The sequence below is a fragment of the Oncorhynchus nerka genome, linkage group LG3 (genome assembly GCF_034236695.1).
Source record: "Oncorhynchus nerka isolate Pitt River linkage group LG3, Oner_Uvic_2.0, whole genome shotgun sequence".
NCBI classification, from domain to species: domain Eukaryota; kingdom Metazoa; phylum Chordata; class Actinopteri; order Salmoniformes; family Salmonidae; genus Oncorhynchus; species Oncorhynchus nerka.
Window position 1 is genome coordinate 52,833,914 of NC_088398.1, and position 21,752 is coordinate 52,855,665.

The following is a 21,752-nucleotide window of genomic DNA, read 5'->3' on the forward strand; positions in this document are numbered from 1 at the left end:
CCTCTCTAAAAGTTTCACTTATACTTATGGGGCGGCAGGGTAGCCTAGTTGTTAGTGCGTTGGACTAGTAACCGGAAGGTTGCAAGTTCGCATCCCCGAGCTGACAAGGTACAGATCTGTCGTTCTGCCCCTGAACAGGCAGTTAACCCACTGTTCCTAGGCCGTCATTGAAAATAAGAATTTGTTCTTAACTGACTTGCCTAGTAAAAAAATAAAAAAAAGTTTTAATTGAATGGTTCTCAAGTAGATTATTGAGAAAAGCTCATTCATTGTTTAAAAATGGCTTTTTGTGCAGATTCCCATGTCTCATTTTCAATTAATTGAAAATGAAACCTTTTTCAAAGTCTCTCTCTTTTCCAAACCAGCATTGCAGAGTTGGTTGCAATTTCAATTTCATCTCCCTGAAAAATAGAACAAATGTTACAACAAATACTATGTCTGAACTCAAATACCTGTATTTATGGAAAAGATGTTTGAAAAGGGAATAACAAAAGAAGATATATTGTACATTGGAACGTTAGAGTTATGTCTTTCATGCAGTTATCTTTATTGTTGGAAAGGTCTGCTCAATCCAAGATTACAACCAATTGATTACAGCATTACCTAAAAAATGGAGGCAGGTGGCAGCGGGAGGAATAAAAATAGCATAAATAGGAAAGTATACCAGTTTCATTTGAGGACCAGGATGTTGACAGCTGTGCCATGCAGATTACAAAATACTTGAGAAGAGATTTGATGGACCAATTCTATGGTAGAGCATGTATGAGTTGATATATAAAACGAAGCAAGATTCAAGAATTCATGCTTTCATCTTAAATTATAAATCTTTATCTCGCAATCTGTGGATTCCATTCGATTAGATAGATACAAATTGTATGTTAAACATCACAGCATAGTTGAAAGATATATGATGCATAGAAATCCGAAGAGGGTGGTCAGCAGAGATAGGTGGGATGGACTAAGGGAAGCTGAGGGTTGGGATGCGGAATTGGTTTATTCTGAATCATTTTTTGAGGGGGGGGACTGTGGGGGTGGGTCTCGGATGGCTGAGGGGCAGCTCTCTAGAAACTGGGGGGGGTGATCTTGGAGGGTTTCAAGCTCTGGTTGATTTCAAATGTAATGATATTTAGTTACATTGCATTGTGTTTGGTTGTCAAAGCAACAGAATATCAACATTTGAAGATGTATATTCTGCATTGATAGTTCCATCTGTGTAGCTTTAATTCCAGTTTGTTTAAATTTTTTGTAAAATGTGTATTGAATATTAAAACATATGATGTAACTTGCAGTGAAGCCACTCAGCATTTACATTAAATTCAGTCATCTAACATCCAGGGCGACCCACAGAAGCAACCAGGGTCAACGCCCTGCTCAAGGGCATGTAGACAGATCTCAGTGAACTATCAGCCACAGGCCCAAGCTCCCAACTGCCAGGCCACCAGCCCTCCAAGATCACCCCCAATACTGTTGTGGTCCGTCGTTGGAGGTTCCAGACTGTGGCCCGTCGTTGGAGGTTCCGGACTGTGGCCCGTCGTTGGAGGTTCTGGACTGTGGCCCGTCGTTGGAGGTTCCGGACTGTGGTCCGTCGTTGGAGGTTCCGGACTGTGGTCCGTCGTTGGAGGTTCCGGTCTGTGTACTGTCACCGGACGCTCTGGACTGGGTACTGTCGTCGGACGCGAGTGCGGGGAGCAGGCACAGGACGGACTGGACTGTGGAGGCGCACTGGAAGTCTGGAGTGTAGAGCTGACACAACCCGTCCTGGCTGGATGTTTATTTTCGCCCTGCAAATGCAGGGCGCTGCCACAGGACGCACTGGGCTGTGCAGACTCACCGGAGACACAGTACGCAGAGCCGGCGCCAAAGAGGTATACTGGAGACCAGGAGCGCTGAGCCGGCACCCTCCTTCCTGGCTGGATGCCCATTCTAGCCCGGCCAATACGAGGAGCTGAAAGAGAGCGCACCGGGCAAGAATACCGCATAACACGGTGCCTGACCAGTAACACGTTCCCCACATTAAGCACGAGGAGTAGGCTCACGTCTCCGACCTGACTCATGCAATCTCCTCCTGTGCCCCCCAATTTTTTTTTATTGGGGCTGCCTATCGGGCTTCCGTGCTAGCCGTGTATCTTCATATCGTCGCTGTTCCTCTATTCTCCGGTATTTCTCCTCGTAGTATCGCCGTTCCGCTTTCGCTGTCTCTAACTCCTCCTTAGGACGGCGATATTCCCCCGGCTGTGTCCAGGGTCCTGCTCCATCTAATATCTCCTCCCAGGTTCATTTCCCCATTAAGCGCTGTTCCTCCTTTTCACGCTGCTTGGTCCTGGTTTGGTGGGTTATTCTGTCACGGTCGTTGTATGGAGGAGACCAAACTGCAGCGTGATAAGCGTACATTCTATTTTATTAAACGAATGCAACACTGAACAAAACTATACAAAATAACAAAACAAACAGTGACGCAATATGACTAGAAAACAAAGATAACTAAGGTCAGGGCGTGACACGTCCTTCCTAACACAGTTGCCAGAGAGAAAGGAAACCGCTCAGGGATTTCACCAATGGCTGTGATAGGAGAAAACTGAGGATGTATCAACAACATTGTTGTTACTCCACAATACTAACCTAAATGATGGAGTGAAAAGAAGGACGCCTGTACAGAAAACAAATATTCCAAAACATGCATCCTGTTTGCAATAAGCCATTAGGGATTTCTTGATCCAAGATGGCGTAGCAGTCGGACGTGTGTTTTGTCTTGTCCCGTCCTGTATAGTGTAAATATAGTTTTTTTCCTCTTTTTTTTCTGTATATATTTCGTACATATTTTAATCTCACTTCCCAACCACAGGCTGAATATACTCTCCTGCAACCCGCATCACCCAATGTGGTACGGATCTGCTTTTTCTATGCTTTAGAATCGGAACCCTCATCAGAAGCTAGCCGCTAACTAGCTACTAGCTAGCCACTGCTAGCGGTCTTCAACGCTAACTAGGACACCAGCGCGACATCTACCCAAAGCATATCAGACTGCTTTTTCTCTACCACATCTCCGGATTCCTACCGCAAGCTCTGAAGCTTTATACCGGATCATCGTAAATAGCTAGCTGCAATCCGAGTGGCTACTCCTGGCTAACGTCTCTGTCCCAGAGCAAGCACCAGTTAGCCTGGAGCTAGCCTCGAGCTAAGCCCATCTCCCGACTACCCGAAGAGGTCCAAAAATACCTAATTTGCCAATTGGCCTGGACCCTCTACTGACCCTCTACTGCCGACACGGAGCCCCGCCGATCCATCACGACTGGTCCGCCGACATAATCGTCCGAGGGGGTTTCAACAGGCTTTTCCGCTGCGACATCGCCAAAGATCCATCTGCTGGCCAAGGCCCGCGAGCTTTCTGAATCGCTGTATCTCCAGCTCACCGCATGAAGAGGAATAAATAAACAGACTCACCCCATCGCGACGTCCCCCAAAGGTTAACTCTCTAGCCCTCGCTATCTCCCTGCTTGCTAATTCGGCCTGCTAACGGCTAGCTTGTCAAGCTCCGGTCCGCTAACTGCTACCTTGTCTAGCTCGGGCCTACGAACTGTTAGCTTGTTAGCACAGGCCTGCTAACCGTCTGTACCACCGCGTCCCAATCACTCTCTGACCCCATTTACTTTCTATCTCTTTTTGATTTTTAATTTGTTTATACCTTCCGGAAACCTGCCTCACCCAATGTGATACGGAATCGCTATTACTTTTACTCTTATTTTTATTTTTATGACACACTCAAGAACCTCCAGACGCTAACCAGCTAACTAGCTACAAGCTAGTTAGTCATTGTTAGTTTAAAAAAAATATAAAAATAAAAAAAATTAAAAAAAAACTGGATAACACTCGCCAGCCCCCCTGCCCATCCACCGCTGCCCCCTGGACACTGATCTCTTGGCTACATAGCTGACGCACGCTGGACTGTCCATTAATCACGGTACTCCTTTCTGCTTGTTTGTCTTACCTGTCGGCCCCGTTGCCTAGTCAACGCCATTTTACCTGCTGTTTGTTGTGCTAGCGGATTAGCCTCCCCCTACTGTTTTTAGCTAGCTTTCCAAATTCAACACCTGTGATTACTGTATGCCTCGCTGTATGTCTCTCTCAGATGTCAATATGCCTTGTATACTGTTGTTCAGGTTAGTTATAATTGTTTTAGTTCACAATGGAGCCCCTAGACCAGGGGTGTCAAAGTCAAATGGACGGAGGGCCAAATAAAAAAATCAGCTACAAGACGAGGGCCGGACTGTTCGAATGTTCATTGAAAATTTTTTAAATGACGCATATAGTCTAGTGAACCTAATTGAACCTACTGAAAACCTAACAAATATATTACAATATGATCAGATAAATAAAGCAATATTTTCTTATGGCTCTGTCAGTAATCTTTAATTTTCAACAGACACAAAAGACAAATTTCCTTTATATAAATATCCCCATAACATGAACATTAAATGAAAGAAACCGGTATTCAAGGCACCATCAGTAGACTATATTTTCTATTTTAGCAAAAGTGGGCTAAATTTACTTCAAAGAAAAAACAATAATAGCAATTTTCTATCATCCACTCAACTGAAATATTTTTAAAATATAATTGGATTGAAATACAAAAAAATAAACTGCAAAAATCTATTAATCAAAAACAACACTTTGTTTAAGGAGAAGTAACATGCAGTGAAAACAAATATTAAATTTTAACTTTTAAACTTGAACTGAGTAAAAACTCTAAATATGTGATTGCACAGTAATGTTCACTTGTTTGAGGTTGAGGTGATACTTGGTGGTGTCCCATCTTTTCCACAAGTTCATCAATGTTCGGGGTAAGGCTCTGAGCTGAAGAAATCCTCAGAATTGAGTGGAGGTGTTCAGCAGTAAGTCGACTTCTGTGTGATGTTTTGTTCAGGTTCATCAAAGAAAACAGTTGTTCACACAGGTATGTGCTGCCAAACATAGACAACGTTTGAGCAGCCTGGATGCGCAGCTGGGGCATTGTGCCGGGAGGAAACGGGCGAACTCCGCAGCACCCACTGCCGCATATTTTGCCCTCAGTGCATCATTGCATTGGAGGTCAATCAACTCCATTTGGAGGTTTGGTGGTGAGCTTTCCACGTCAACAGCAAATGATGGGTTACCGAGCAGTTCCAACCTGCTTTTTGTGCTTCAAAGTCAGCAAATCGGCGTCGAAAGTCAGCGGCAAGCATACCTATTTTATCAGCCAACTGTGTGCTCGGGAACGCACTGGTAGAGAGCTTCTCTTTCATGGTCTGGCAGCTGGGAAAGTGGCTCAAATTTTCTTTCCGCATCTGCGTCTCCCACAGAGTCAGTTTGGTTTTAAATGCCTTCACTGTACTGTACATATCAGAGATGACACGATCCCGACCCTGCAGCTGCAAGTTTATTGCATTCAGATGACTCGTAATGTCACACAGAAAAGCCATTTCACACAGAAACATTTCGTCTCGGAGTTGTGTTGTGTCTTTCCCTTTGCTGTCCAAGAACAGACAAATCTCCTCACGAAGCTCGAAACATCTTTGAAGCACCTTTCCCTGGCTTAGCCATCGCACCTCTGTGTGATAAGGCAAATCACCATGCTCCGTTTCTAACTCCGTCAGAAATGCCTTGAACTGGCGGTGATTCAAACCTTTGGCTCTGATAAAGTTAACTGTGCGCGTGATGATGCTCATTACATGCTCCATTTTCAAGGCTTTACCGCACAACGCTTCCTGGTGTATGATACAATGATAAGCTGTCAGCTCACCTGTCGCGTTTTCCTCTTGCATCTTTTCCCGTATCTTCGCCACCAGTCCGCTCCTGTGTCCACACATCGCAGGTGCTCCGTCGGTTGTCAAACCCACGAGTTTTTCCCAAGGCAGCTCCATCTCATTTACACATCTTGACACCTCTTCATACAAATCATGCCCCGTAGTTGTGCCATGCATAGGACGTAAAGCCAAAAACTCCTCTGTCACGCTTAGGTTGGAGTCCACTCCGCGGATGAAAATTGACAACTGGGCAATGTCAGAAATGTCGGTGCTCTCATCCACAGCCAAGGAATATGCAATAAAATCTTTTCCCTTTTTCACAAGCTGCTCTTTTAGATTGATGGACAACTGGTCTACTCTCTCGGCAATGGTGTTTCTGCTCAGACTCACATTTAAAAAGAGTTGCCTTTTTTCTGGGCAAACTTCGTCACAAACTTTAATCATGCAGTTTTTGATGAAATCCCCCTCCGTAAATGGCCGGGCTGATTTAGCGATCTCTTCTGCCAAAATAAAACTGGCCTTGACAGCAGCCTGGCCTTGTGATTTGGCTTTTTTGAACAGAGCCTGTCGAGATTTGAGGCCTCGTTTTAATTCCTCTGCCTTTTGTAGCCTTTGTTCCATGTCCATATTCTTGTTTTTGTCCGCGTGTTTCGTTTCATAATGTCGTCTCAGATTATACTCTTTCAGTACCGCCACACTTTCTCCACACAGAAGACACACAGGTTTTCCAGCTACCTTCGTGAACATATACTCCGACTCCCACCTTGTTTGAAACCCCCGGTTCTCAGTATCCACCTTCCGTTTTGCCATTTTTGATGGGTATCTGAAAGTTAATTTTACTGTGATGCTGACGACTGCTGTGCCAATAAATATTGAAATGAAGCAGCCTACTGCTCGGTGCGTCACCTTTGCATTGTGGGAAATGTAGTATTGGTGCGTGTAAAAGATCTGCGGGCTGCCGGCTTGCTGCGGGCCGGTTCTAATAATAAATCAAGATCATCCCAGGGGCCGTAAAAACCTTCTTGCGGGCCGGATGTGGCCCGCGGGCCTTGACTCTGACATATGTGCCCTAGACCCACTCTGCATACCCCTGTTACCTCCTTTGTCCCACCTCCCACACATGCGGTGACCTCACCCATTACAACCAGCATGTCCAGAGATACAACCTGTCTCATCATCACCCAGTGCCTGGGCTTACCTCCGCTGTACCCGCACCCCACCATACCCCTGTCTGTGCATTATGCCCTGAATATATTCTACCATGCCCAGAAACCTGCTCCTCTTATCCTCTGCCCCCAACGCTCTAGGCGACCAGTTTTGATAGCCTTTAGCCGCACCCTCATACTACTCCTTCTCTGTTCCGCGGGTGATGTGGAGGTAAACCCAGGCCCTGCATGTCCCCAGGTACCCTCATTTGTTGACTTCTGTGATCGAAAAAGCCTTGGTTTTATGCATGTCAACATCAGAAGCCTCCTCCCTAAGCTTGTTTTACTCACTGCTTTAGCACACTCTGCTAACCCTGATGTCCTTGCCGTGTCTGAATCCTGGCTCAGGAAGGCCACCAAAAATTCAGAGATTTCCATACCCAACTATAACATCTTCCGTCAAGATAGAACTACCAAAGGGGCGGAGTTGCAGTCTACTGCAGAGATAGCCTGCAAAGTAATGTCATACTTTCCAGGTCCATACCCAAACAGTTCGAACTACTAATTTTGAAAATTACCCTCTCCAGAAATAAGTCTCTCACTGTTGCCGCCTGCTACCGGCCACCCTCAGCTCCCAGCTGTGCCCTGGACACCATTTGTGAATTGATCGCCCCCATCTAGCTTCAGAGTTTGTTCTGTTAGGTGACCTAAACTGGGATATGCTTAACACCCCGGCAGTCCTACAATGTAAGCTAGATGCCCTCAATCTCACTCAAATCATCAAGGAACCCACCAGGTACAACCCTAACTCTGTAAACAAGGGCACCCTCATAGACGTCATCCTGACCAACTGGCCCTCCAAATACACCTCCGCTGTCTTCAACCAGGATCTCAGCGATCACTGCCTCATTGCCTGTATCCGCCACGGAGCCGCAGTCAAACGACCACCCCTCATCACTGTCAAACGCTCCCTAAAACACTTCTGTGAGCAGGCCTTTCTAATCGACCTGGCCCGGGTATCCTGGAAGGACATTGACCTCATCCCGTCAGTTGAGGATGCCTGGTCATTCTTTAAAAGTAACTTCCTCACCATTTTAGATAAGCATGCTCCGTTCAAAAATGCAGAACCAAGAACAGATACAGCCCTTGGTTCACTCCAGACCTGACTGCCCTCGACCAGCACAAAAACATCCTGTGGCGGACTGCAATAGCATCGAATAGCCCCCATGATATGCAACTGTTCAGGAAGTCAGGAACCAATACACGAGTCAGTCAGGAAAGCTAAGGCCAGCTTCTTCAGGCAGAAGTTTGCATCCTGTAGCTCCAACTCCAAAAAGTTCTGGGACACTGTGAAGTCCATGGAGAACAAGAGTACCTCCTCCCAGCTGCCCACTGCACTGAGGCTAGGTAACACGGTCTCCACCGATAAATCCACGATTATCGAAAGCTTCAATAAGCACTTCTCAACGGCTGGCCATGCCTTCCGCCTGGCTACTCCAACCTCGGCCAACAGCTCCGCCCCCCCCCAGCTCCTCGCCCAAGCCTCTCCAGGTTCTCCTTTACCCAAATCCAGATAGCAGATGTTCTGAAAGAGCTGCAAAACCTAGACCCGTACAAATCAGCTGGGCTTGACAATCTGGACCCTCTATTTCTGAAACTATCTGCCGCCATTGTCGCAACCCCTATTACCAGCCTGTTCAACCTCTCTTTCATATCGTCTGAGATCCCCAAGGATTGAAATCTGCCGCAGTCATCCCCCTCTTCAAAGGGGAGACACCCTGGACCCAAACTGCTATAGACCTATATCCATCCTGCCCTGCCTATCTAAGGTCTTCGAAAGCCAAGTCAACAAACAGGTCACTGACCATCTCGAATCCCACCGTACCTTCTCCGCTGTGCAATCTGGTTTCCGAGCCGGTCACGGGTGCACCTCAGCCACGCTGAAGGTACTAAACGATATCATAACCGCCATCGATAAAAGACAGTACTGTGCAGCCGTCTTCATCGACCTCGCCAAGGCTTTCGACTCTGTCAATCACCATATTCTTATCGGCAGACTCAATAGCCTCGGTTTCTCGGATGACTGCCTTGCCTGGTTCACCAATTACTTTGCAGACAGAGTTCAGTGTGTCAAATCGGAGGGCATGCTGTCCGGTCCTCTGGCAGTCTCTATGGGGGTGCCACAGGGTTCAATTCTCGGGCCGACTCTTTTCTCTGTATATATCAATGATGATGCTCTTGCTGCGGGCGATTCCCTGATCCACCTCTACGCAGACGACACCATTCTATATACTTTCGGCCCGTCATTGGACACTGTGCTATCTAACCTCCAAACGAGCTTCAATGCCATACAGCACTCCTTCCGTGGCCTCCAACTGCTCTTAAACGCGAGTAAAACCAAATGCATGCTTTTCAACCGATCGCTGCCTGCACCCGCATGCCCGACTAGCATCACCACCCTGGATGGTTCCGACCTTGAATATGTGGACATCTATAAGTACCTAGGTGTCTGGCTAGACTGCAAACTCTCCTTCCAGACTCACATCAAACATCTCCAATCGAAAATCAAATCAAGAGTCGGCTTTCTATTCCGCAACAAAGCCTCCTTCACTCACGCCGCCAAGCTTACCCTAGTAAAACTGACTATCCTACCGATCCTCGATTTCGGCGATGTCATCTACAAAATGGCTTCCAACACTCTACTCAGCAAACTGGATGCAGTCTATCATAGTGCCATCCGTTTTGTCACCAAAGCACCTTATACCACCCACCACTGCGACTTGTATGCTCTAGTCGGCTGGCCCTCGCTACATATTCGTCGCCAGACCCACTGGCTCCAGGTCATCTACAAGTCCATGCTAGGTAAAGCTCCGCCTTATCTCAGTTCACTGGTCACGATGGCAACACCCATCCGTAGCACACGCTCCAGCAGATGTATCTCACTGATCATCCCTAAAGCCAACACCTCATTTGGCCGCCTTTCGTTCCAGTACTCTGCTGTCTGTGACTGGAATGAACTGCAAAAATCGCTGAAGTTGGAGACTTTTATCTCCCTCACCAACTTCAAACATCAGCTATCCGAGCAGCTAACCGATCGCTGCAGCTGTACATAGTCTATTGGTAAATAGCCCACCCATTTTCACCTACCTCATCCCCATACTGTTTTTATACTGTTTTTTTTTATTTTTTTATTTACTTTTCTGCTCTTTTGCACACCAATATCTCTACCTGTACATGACCATCTGATCATTTATCACCCCAGTGTTAATCTGCAAAATTGTATTATTCGCCTACCTCCTCATGCCTTTTGCACACATTGTATATAGACTGCCCATTTTTTTTCTACTGTGTTATTGACTTGTTAATTGCTTACTCCATGTGTAACTCTGTGTTGTCTGTTCACACTGCTATGCTTTATCTTGGCCAGGTCGCAGTTGCAAATGAGAACTTGTTCTCAACTAGCCTACCTGGTTAAATAAAGGTGAAATAAAAAAAATAAAAAAATAAAAATAAAACTGCAGAAAATGTGGCAAAGAAATTAACTTTATGTCCTTAATACGAAATGTTTTGTTTGGGGCAAATCCAACACAACACATCACTGAATACCAGTCTTCATTTTTTCAGGCATGTTGGTGGCTGTATGATGTTATTGGTGTGCTTGTCATCAGCAAGAACTATGGAGTTTTTTTAGGATAAGAAAGAGCGGAATAGAGTTAATCACAGGCAAGATCCTAGAGGAAAACCTGGTTCAGTCTACTTTCCTACAGACAATGGAAGATAAATTCACCTTTCAGCAGGACAGTAACCTAAAACACAAGGCCAAATATACACTGGATTTGCTTACCAAGACGACATTGAATGTTCCTGAGTGGCCTAGTTACAGTTTTGACTTAAATTGGCTTGAAAATCTATGGCAAGACTTGTCAAGCAATGATCAACAGCCAACTTGACAGAGCTTGAAGAATTTTTTAAAGAATCATTTTCAGATATTGTACAATCCAAGCGTGCAACGCTCTTAGAGACTTACCAAGAAAGACACAGCTGTAATTGCTGCCAAAGGTGATTCTAACATGAATGAGATACTTCTGTATTTAATTTTCAATAAATGTGCTAAAAATGTGTTTTCACTTTGTTATTATCGGGTATTGTGTGTAGATGTGTGTGGGGAAAAATCTATTTAATCCTTTTTGAATTCAGGCTGTAACACCACAAAATGCGGAATAAGTCAAGGGGTATGCATACTTTCTGAAAGCACTGTATTGTCTATTTGAGGTTAAGCAGGGCTAGGCTAGGTTGAAACCCTGAATGGGAGACTGAATTAATAGCTGTAGATAGATCAAATCTCCCGTTTTTTTCTTCTTCTTATAGTGGATATCATGTGACGTTGTTTTAAAGGTACAAATTCAATATACAGTACCAGTCAAACGTTTGGACACACCTACTCATTCAAGGGTTTTTATTTATTTTTACTGTTTTATACATTGTAGAATAATAGTGAAGACGTCAAAACTATGAAATAACACACATGGAATCATGTAGTAACCAAAAAAGTGTTAAACAAATCTAAATATATTTTATATTTGAGATTCTTCAAAGTAGCCACTCTTTGCCTTATGTGTAGATGAGGTCATTTATTATCAAGAAGACTACCACAATGTTGTTGTTGTTGTGGTCTAACGTTTTGCCCTCTTCCTGTGTGTGTAGGAACTGGACCGCATCATCAATCAGATGGTCCACGTGGCAGAGTACCTGGAATGGGACTCTACAGAGCTGCGACCAGTAAGAATGCACACAGCCTTATGTGTCTTATTTTCCCTGGTCCCAACATATTGCAGCGTTGGAGTAGGTCGACCTGAACAGGCTAGCTTAACTACAGTGACAAGGAAATAACGGAACGTTACAGTATTACAATTTGGCAAGACTTTACTGGACTTTCCTCCCCGTCTCCTCCCAGATCCTGAAGGAGATGATGGAAGAGATAGACTATGACCGGGACGGAACAGTCACCCTGGAGGAGTGGATCAGGGGAGGCCTCACCACCATCCCTCTGCTGGTCCTGCTGGGCATGGAGACGGTGAGGCACTTTGTGTGTGTGTGTGTGTGTAATATAATACGATAATGGATGCCATTTAGCAGATGTTTTTATCTAAAGCAACTTGCAGTACAGTGAGTGCATACATGAGTGCATACATTTTAGTAAGTGTATGATCCCTGTGGGGAGAGAGAGAAAGTGTTTGTGTGTCTCTGTGAGTGCGTTTGGGGCGGCAGTTCCAAAAAAATCAATTCAGAAAGATCTTTTTGTGGTGATGGATTACTTTAACAAAAAATGGATTAGCCCTCTTTTAAGCACTCTGGTCTATCATGCCATTCTCTTCACTGATCTCTTGCTCTCTCTCTCTCTCTCTCTCACTCGCTCTCTCTCTCTCTCTCTCTCTCTCTCTCTCTCTCTCTCTCTCTCTCTCTCTCTCTCTCTGTGTAGAATGTGCAAGAGGATGGGCAGCATGTGTGGAAATTAAAGCACTTCAACAAGCCAGCCTACTGTAACTACTGTCACACCATGCTGCTGGGAGTCCGCAAGCAGGGCCTCTGCTGCTCTAGTGAGTCTGTGTGTGGCCCTCAGTTCCACTCTCTCTCTCCTTCAGTCCCTATTTCTGTCCCTCGTTGGCATTCACTACTCTACTCTCTCTGTTCTGTCGCTTCCTGGGTGCCTTTCAGTTCCTCTCTCTCTTTCAACCAGATGCTTGTCTCTATTTCTCTCTGACTCTGTTATCCCATCCTCCATTCTGTGAATAACAAACATGATTGCGTGACTAATTAATTATCTATTATCAAGGCAAATGTTATGTTATCGCTGGGTCATTTTATTACATGTTTCAATGAAAGGGTTGGTCTGGTGTTTGGTGTTCATCCACTGGTTAACTGTCTCTCTGTGTACCTCTGTGTTTCAGTATGCAAGTACACAGTCCATGAACGCTGTGTGTCCAAAGATATCGCTGCCTGCATCAGCACCTATGCCAAGTCCCGCAGACACACTAATGTGAGTACTATACATACAACTAAACACACACACAAACACAGACAGTAATGATATTGTCATGTGTGTCATTGCAGTATCTATTATGTGCCTATGTTTTAGAAAAAGTGTGACAAATATTGAGAAATGTAGGTCTACACTTTACTATATGACTCACAATTCTCTTGCGTGCATTACTCATTCTAGTGTAATCCTCTCAGTCAGTGAGCTTGACTGTGACTCAGGCCTACAATATCCTACCTTAAGTGACTCTTTAGTGTGATGCCTTAAGCTGAGAGCTAACCCACAGCTAACCCCTAACCACCATCTGACTAACGTTGTGTGAATAGAACGCCCTGTCGTTGCTAAGCAACCTGTTCTGGCAGTTAGCCGAGTGCTAAAGACTGGAGAGGAGCAGGAGGATCATGGGAACAGGGATTCACACACACACTCTCTCTCTCTCTCTCACACACACACACACACACACACACACACACACACACACACACACACACACACACACACACACACACACACACACACACACACACACACACACACACACACACACACACACACACACACACACACACACACACACACACACACACAGGATCATGGCAGCAGGGAGATCATGCAGAGCTACTTATGTTGTTAACCGGTCTCTATATATAACCTCTGATTTAATTAGACCTCTTCTGGAATGAACTCACAGACCTTGAAATTGTCCCTCTAAGGCCCCCATTCTCTCTCTCCAGATGGAGGTCTACTCTGTTTCAGCTCCACTTCGCTGGTTCACTAGCAGATGATGCCTTTCAGAAGGCCTTTTATTTTGTAGATATCTGGCACTAAATATAGCATGTTTAGCACTGGATTTATGTTATGACCTGGTGATTGTTACTGTCTCTATCTTTCTCGTTCTTTCTCTCCCTCTCTCCCACCCCCCTCCCTCCAGGCTATGCAGCACGTGTGGATGGAGGGAAACTCTCCCACTAAGTGTGACCGCTGTCACAGAAGTATCAAGTGCTACCAGGGCTTAACGGGCCTACACTGTGTGTGGTGTCAGATCACTGTAAGTAGGGCCATAACTACATATGAGGACACTGTGTGTGGTGTCAGATCACTGTAAGTAGTACACACTCAGGGCCAAAACTACATATGAGGACACTGTGTGTGGTGTCAGATTACTGTAAGTAGTACACACTCAGGGCCATAACTACATATGAGGACCCTTAGATAATACATATATATATATTTGTACACAATAAAGAAACTCAATTACGAGTAAACATAAAAATATTGCTCCCAGCATTGATCAAAGCTCAGAACACTTATATTCTTGATCTGACTGAGTTCTAATCGCGACTGCCTCTTTGCGAACTAGTGGAATCATGAACAGTTTTTTTTTTTTTCGTTATGTTCGGCTGCGTCCCCTGGATTTGCTTCGCAGATTTGCATTTTTAGCAGCACAGGCCGAGGGCCTGAGACATGAAACGAACTACCCCAGCTCGGTCAAGCAAGCAAGCTGCTGACAGTGTGTTTGCCAGATGCCAGACAAAAGGCCACTTTAGAACTGCCCGCAACTCGTGTCGCGTCTACAGACATACCCCAAACAAACAAAAAGCAACTCTCGGAGTATGACTTGGAAAATAGTTGCTTAAAAATGTGTCAGTCAGTCGGGTGGCTAGCTGCCGGCAGAGACTTCTATTTCAGTAATGTTGAATTGCTCTGGCTAGTTTTTTTTCTTTTTTAATGTTATTTTTTACCTTTTTTTCATTATATCCCATTGGTAGTTACAGTCTTGTCCCATCGCTGCAACTCCCTTACTGACTCAGGAGAGGCGAAGGTCGAGAGCCACACATCCTGGGGCGGCAGGGTAGCCTAGTGGTTAGGGAGCGTTGGACTAGTAACCGGAAGGTTGCAAGTTCAAATCCCCGAGCTGACATGGTACAAATCTGTCATCCTAGGCAGTCATTGAAAATAAGAATTTGTTCTTAACTGACTTGCTTAGTTAAGTAAAGGTAAAATTTAAAAAATCCACCGAAACACGACCCTGACAAGCCGCACTGCTTCTTGACAATCAATCAAATATATTTATAAAGCCCTTCTTACATCAGCTGATGTAACAAAGTGCTGTACAGAAGCCCAGCCTAAAACCCCAAACATCAAGCAATGCAAGTGTAGAAGCACGGTGGCTAGGAAAAACTCCCTAGAAAGGCCAGAACCTAGGAAGAAACCTAGAGAGGAACCAGGCTAGGGGTGGCCAGTCCTCTTCTGACTGTGCTGGGTGGAGATTATAACAGAACATGGCCAAGATGTTCAAATGTTCATAGATGACCAGCAGAGTCAGAAAATAGTAATCACAGTGGTTGTAGAGGGTGCAACAGGTCAGCACCTCAGGAGTAAATGCCATTTGGCTTTTCATAGCCGATCAGCCGAGTATCTCTACCGCTCCTGCTGTCTCTAGAGAGTTGAAAACAGCAGGTCTGGGACAGGTAGCACGTCCGGTGAACAGGCCAGGGTTCCATAGCCGCAAGCAGAACAGTTGAAACTGGAGCAGCAGCACGACAAGCTGGACTGGGGACAGCAAGGAGACATCAGGCCAGGTAGTCCTGAGGCATGGTCCTAGGGCTCAGGTCCTCTTAAATCTTAAATTCACACAGGACACCGGATGAGACAGGAGAAATACTTCAGATATAACAGACTGTCCCGAGCCCCCCGACACATAAACTATTGCAGCATAAATACTGGAGGCTGAGACAGGAGGGGTCGGGAGACTGTTCGCTTAACCCGGAGGCCAGCCACACCAATGTGTCGGAGGAAACACCGGACAACTGGCGACCGTGTCATAGGCCTATATTAAAATGCAAAAAATACAGTTCTAAAAATGTCATACGTTTTCATTTATATCGTTTGTTGTTTGTCTTAATCTCGATCACCCACTGGAGTTGATAGTTTACCCATTACCCAGCTTGTTTTTACCACATCACTGATATTAATATAGAATCGTAAGTGATTAATACAATCATCTGTGTGCTCCATTGATGTCTGTTTGTGCGGGGGTTGATTAGTAATGCCTACGAATACAAAGTGAAAGCTTCACTAAAACTCAAACCCTGATTATGGCCCTGTACGCACTCCCTTCTACTGGAGAACTCCTAGAATTGGGGCAATGTTTCTGTTCATAGTGCCTCAAATGCCTCAGAGAGCTTCTGTTGATAACAATGAACCCGAGAAAGTTCACGGGAATAGTTTGTAATCTACCTATTTTCTCATTTCTACTTTACCTTATATGTCCACTAGATGTCCCCATTAGGTAAATGCTCAGATGAAAATTCAAACTGTGCTACCTCAAACCACCAGTAAGGGGAGTTCAAAGATCTTTCTAGGGTTGTCAATTTATATATATACTGTATATATAGTTTAGTAATGTGCTCATCTCTGTAGCATCACAGCAGGCATGTATTCATCCTCAGTCTTAGAAGCAGCTACTGTACTTTACATTATATCTGGTACTGTTCTGCAATATCTGGCACTGTGTCAAATACCTATTTTAGTTTTTCTTTTCCACTCTTCTCCTTCGCCTCATTCTCCTTCTTCTACTCCTTCTCTGCTCCTTTCCTCCCTCCATCCTCCTCATCCTCCTTCCTGATCAGCTCCATAATAAGTGTGCGTCCAACATGAAACCAGAGTGTGATGGAGGAGCCCTTAGAGACCACACTCTACTCCCATCCTACATCTGCCCTGTAGTCCTGGTGAGATCACATGCCGTAAATCACACTCTGAATCTCTAAATGTTTTATCTCCAATACTTTCAATGCTGAAAAAAAACCTTGAAATATATAATTATAGACCCACAAAAGTATACTGAGGGGTGGACGGTTCATAATAATGGCTGGAATGGGGTGAATGGAATGATATCAAACACATGGAAACCATCTATCTGATGTACATTTATTCCATTCCATTACTATGCACCCGTCCTCCCCAATTAAGGTGCCACCGGCCATCTGTGATATACATCTTTTGTCCAATTTCTCGGTCCACAATTCATATACGCATTAACACATTTATATTTCTGTCTATTTATGTGTCTCTATGCCTGCTGGCCTATCTATCTGTCTATAGGACCGTCATTCTGTTGTGAAGCGGGGTGAAGGGGACTCCCCGCCCAGCACCAGCCCTGACGACCCGAGTCAAAGCTTCAAATTCACAGGAGACGGACAAGCACTGCAGGTGAGTGAATCGAGCCCAGAGCATCTTCAGAGCCTTGGAGTCTGTTGTGTTCGCTCATGGCAGGCTAAAATGTTGATTGTGTATCTATGGATATACAAGATCATCTCATTAGACTGTCTCTGCTCTCTTGTCCAGATCACTCCTCTCCCAGGCACACATCCCCTCCTGGTCCTGGTCAACCCAAAGAGTGGTGGGAGACAAGGGGAGCGGTAAGTGACAGAGCACACATTTCCTAGGTGGTAAAGGTCCGAAGGGATATTGTCTATCGGCAAAGTAACAAACCCCCCCATCTCGTGACCCATGTGACCCCAAACTGTTCGCTCCCCTCTTGTTGGCACAAAGAAAATATTGCCATTCTAAAGCTAATTTCCTGCAATTCGACAATTTTGACATAGTATCTGAACCTCCCTGAACAAGACCCTTAACCTGTTTTCGCTTAGTCATTATTATTATATAATCCGTTTTAGAATAAGGCTGTAACGTAACAGAATTTGGAAAAAGGGAAGGGGTCTAAATACTTTTTGAAGGTCCTGTATAATATTTATTTTTTTGGTCACGACCTGTGGTCCGTATTGACCCCATTCTGGGTCCGGATCCTGAGCGCTGTCCACCAGTTGAGAATGGCTGACATAGAACGTCTCAGATTATTCACTCTGATTGAAACACTCCTGCAATATGTGTTTTATAGAGTCCTGTAATGCTACTGCCAAAGTGTTCTAATCCTTTGGCTAGCTACTCATCATATTATCTAAATAATGTGAAGCTAACATTGCTAACAACAATGACTACATTCAAGAATTTTAAGGCTTTGTAATTGCAGAGGATTTAAAATTTGGTAAATAATTATGGTCATTTCGCTGTTCCGACACAGTCCTAAAGTCCCAAGTGCCATTCTGGCTGTAAATGAATGTGTTCACTGTTTCAGTTCTCTCTCCTCTGTCCTCCCACCATGCTTTTCATAGCACTGTGAGGACACTATTTTGGCTTCAGAAACACCATCACCATAGCAACATAGTCTTAAATACCACTTAAAGGTAGAATTATTCTCTATTAATAGATGTGTTCTCATAACAAAAATATGCATTTACTCTCTGAGTACCAAAAGCAAGACTATTTATTTCTCCCTTTGATGTAAATAAGGAAATGTTGGTGTCACTGATTGGTCTTGTTTTTGTAAATGAGCATTTTAAATGACATACAGTTCTCTTAAATTAAGTAGTATATCTCTACTATTTTCTCTTCATGGGTTAACTTGGTAACACTTAAATGAAAGTGTTCTTTATGACACATTCATAACAGTATCCTAACACGTTTACTGCCCAAGTAATCTGCCACACTACTGTACATAGTATGAGTTGCATTCTAGGACAAATGGTTAGTTCATAGTGACACATTCTAACCTAGCTGTCGGTTTTCCGTTGTCTCCTCTACCCACTCCTCTTCATCCTCTGTTCTCACTCTGACCAAAGTGCTGTGTGGGTATCGGAAGCTAACACAATTACCAGTGTAAGGCTCCATGAAGAACACTGTGGAGGCTTCAATAGAATAGCCCTCTGATGCATCTCCCGCTTTTCAAGGTTACAGGAAACTACTGTGTCATTGGGCACAGTAAGCTATTGAGATATTGACCATTTGTGGAGCAGAACATTTACTGTAGACGGTGCTTTTAAGTAAAACTTGTACTATTTGGATGGTGCTTCTTTACATGTTATATGTCTGTCTTTGTATCCGTGAAGTATTACCTCTCTCTCTCACTTTCCCTCTCTCTCTGGCTCCATTTGTGCACAGACAGTTTGTGAGTTTGTCAGTTTGTGTGTGTGTGTGTGTGTGCAGTAACTCTAATACTGCTGTTATGTCTCCTGCAGGGTATTGAGAAAGTTCCAGTACCTGCTGAACCCCAGACAGGTGTACAGTCTAGACCGAGAGGGACCCATGGTGGGGTAAGTCTCATCCTCATCACTCAAAGTCCCACCTGTAGACACAGCCCAGAAAATGGATGGTGCCACTTCTCAAGGCAACACTTGCTCTATGATTGGATCTATACAAAAATATTGTTTTGTTTGTTATAACATGGTCGTGTTTTTGGCTATGCCGGATTAAGTGATATGACATGCTATTCTATAAAATAATTTCTCCGTAATTAATATCACCTGAATGAGCTAATCATGTAAATGTAATTAACTAGAGAGTCGGGCACCACAAATAATATTTATAGAGCTGTTCTCTTCCGAATAAACTCTTAAAGACCTAGTAATATTTTACATCAATAGCAGTCAATATTAATCCTCATCTTAATTCAGTCTCATCTGAAAGTTGTAAATTCTTGGTTATCGGCACGAACCCTGGCTAACAATTTTAATCAGCAATACAAAATTGGGTTTAATGATTTATTTACTAAATACCTAACTAATCACACAGAATTACCCATACACATAATTAAATCATAACTTGATTACAAATGACATCATAAAGGAAAACGTCCCTAGCGGGCGGAACAGATATGACAGCTTGTTATACAAAAGAAAAGGGGCTGGGTTTGAGTGAAGGTGCGGGAAGACAGGAACAAAGGCGAAGCTGTGCAATCGTAAATACAGTACCTGATGCATTCTAAATTACCGCCCATTTGGAAAAGGAAAATGCAATAAATATTTGCTCTGAGCTGCGCTTCGGTAGGTTGGTGGTAGATGGAAGGCCATGTTGCCAAACCGAGTTCTTTGAAGAATGTCTCTGGTTGTCAATTGGATACGTTGTAGTAACGTTGTTGGGTGATAGACGGGATACTCTGTCTGTTCCTTCCTAACCCTCGTTGCATCTGCTGTTGCTAACTCAACGTCTAGGAGGTATCAGTTCTGTAATGAATAAGAGTTCAAAGTTCATACCATTCGCAACCAAGCTCACGCTGATGTTGGCTTCGTTCTGTAGTTATTATCTGAATCATTCTGACATTGGACCATCGTCCTCACATCATTGGAACAGAAAGTTATATTGTCGTCAAGGGCTTATATAGGAAGGGAGCGGGGGGCGTGTTTGAAAAGTTTTACAGCCCTTGTCCCTTCACAGGGCGGGCCACTGATTGAGCAGAGCCATATCTTATGAAAACCCAAATCTCACATTTTAGAAGCTAAGATCACATTTCATCCCATCGAATAATTTCATATTCAAACATTTCAATTGAACAACAATTCCATGTGAATCCGATAACTCTGATGTGTAGACTTTCCACTGTAGAGTTTATGTCATCTTATCATTGATGAGAATGTCTCAGATGACAACCGAACTGACATCATATTCATTAAGTACGCTACAAGACCATGGTGCTTGCCTACGGAGCTGTGAGGGGAACGGCACCTCAGTACCTCCAGGCTCTGATCAGGCCCTACACCCAAACAAGGGCACTGCGTTCATCCACCTCTGGCCTGCTCGCCTCCCTACCACTGAGGAAGTACAGTTCCCGCGCAGCCCAGTCAAAACTGTTCGCTGCTCTGGCCCCCCAATGGTGGAACAAACTCCCTCACGACGCCAGGACAGCGGAGTCAATCACCACCTTCCGGAGACACCTGAAACCCCACCTCTTTCAGGAATACCTAGGATAGGATAGGGTAATCCTTCTCACCCCCCCCTTAAAATATTTAGATGCACTATTGTAAAGTGGCTGTTCCACTGGATGTCTTAAGGTGAACGCACCAATTTGTAAGTCGCTCTGGATAAGAGCGTCTGCTAAATGACTTAAATGTAAATGTAAGTACCACCGCATATGTTCCATTTGTCAGATTACCAGAATATAGTTCATTTCCCCCCACATTCTGACATTCCCAGAATCTATGTTAACCAAGGGTTTTGTAAATGTAACCTCAGTAGGGTAGAGAGAGGAAAAAGGGGGGAAGAGGTATTTATGACTGTCATAAACCTACCCCCCAGGCCAAAATCATGACAACATGCAAAGTAATGAAGTGTGCCATGTAAAAAAAAAAAACGTTTTGGATTGAAATACTGAAATTGTTGAAATCTTGGATCCATAGAAAGTTATTATTTTTCGAATTTTGTTCTGTCCCAGATGAAACTTGGTTGTGCAACAGAACATAGGCCAAGGTTTACTAGGCTTCAAAGTGTATTCTCCCTACTGAACACAACCCTGGCAGTAAGCTACTGCACCATCAGACAACCTCTATCCTCTCCACACACACACACACACACACACACACACATGCATACTTCACCCACTTGACACACAAACACACACCTGATGTGCGTATCATCCTAGCCAGAGGGACACCTTGTACCTGAGTTGTGCAATATGGAACAGTTCATTCAGGAGAAATGCCCTATACAACATCAATAGACATGAATGCTTTCTCTGAGAGCGGCCAACCTATTCTATCCCTGCCTCCCCCACTCCTCCCTCTGCTGTCACGACTAGGGCTGCTCTCTCTCTCAATAGCCCATTGTAGGAGGAGAGACAGACTACAGTGACGCACTTCTCTCCCGAAGATGACCACTAGTAGATAATGGACAGGGCATCAGGACAGTCCAGGTTAAATGAACATGATGTAATGCCATTATTGTGGTAGTTGTATAATT

The 21,752-nt window shown here is 44.4% G+C and overlaps 1 protein-coding gene across 1 annotated transcript in view; it reads left to right on the forward strand.

Moving 5' to 3' along the window:
* LOC115110616 (diacylglycerol kinase gamma-like) overlaps nt 1–21,752 on the forward strand; it is a 162,276-nt gene that overhangs the window by 62,228 nt on the left and 78,296 nt on the right. Inside the window, exons 8-16 of the mRNA XM_029636431.2 lie at nt 11,630–11,704; nt 11,880–11,999; nt 12,405–12,522; nt 12,874–12,962; nt 13,894–14,010; nt 16,595–16,693; nt 17,067–17,174; nt 17,310–17,383; nt 19,040–19,114. Of these exons, the coding sequence (XP_029492291.1) occupies nt 11,630–11,704; nt 11,880–11,999; nt 12,405–12,522; nt 12,874–12,962; nt 13,894–14,010; nt 16,595–16,693; nt 17,067–17,174; nt 17,310–17,383; nt 19,040–19,114 (875 nt within the window). The remainder of the gene's footprint in view (nt 1–11,629; nt 11,705–11,879; nt 12,000–12,404; nt 12,523–12,873; nt 12,963–13,893; nt 14,011–16,594; nt 16,694–17,066; nt 17,175–17,309; nt 17,384–19,039; nt 19,115–21,752) is intronic.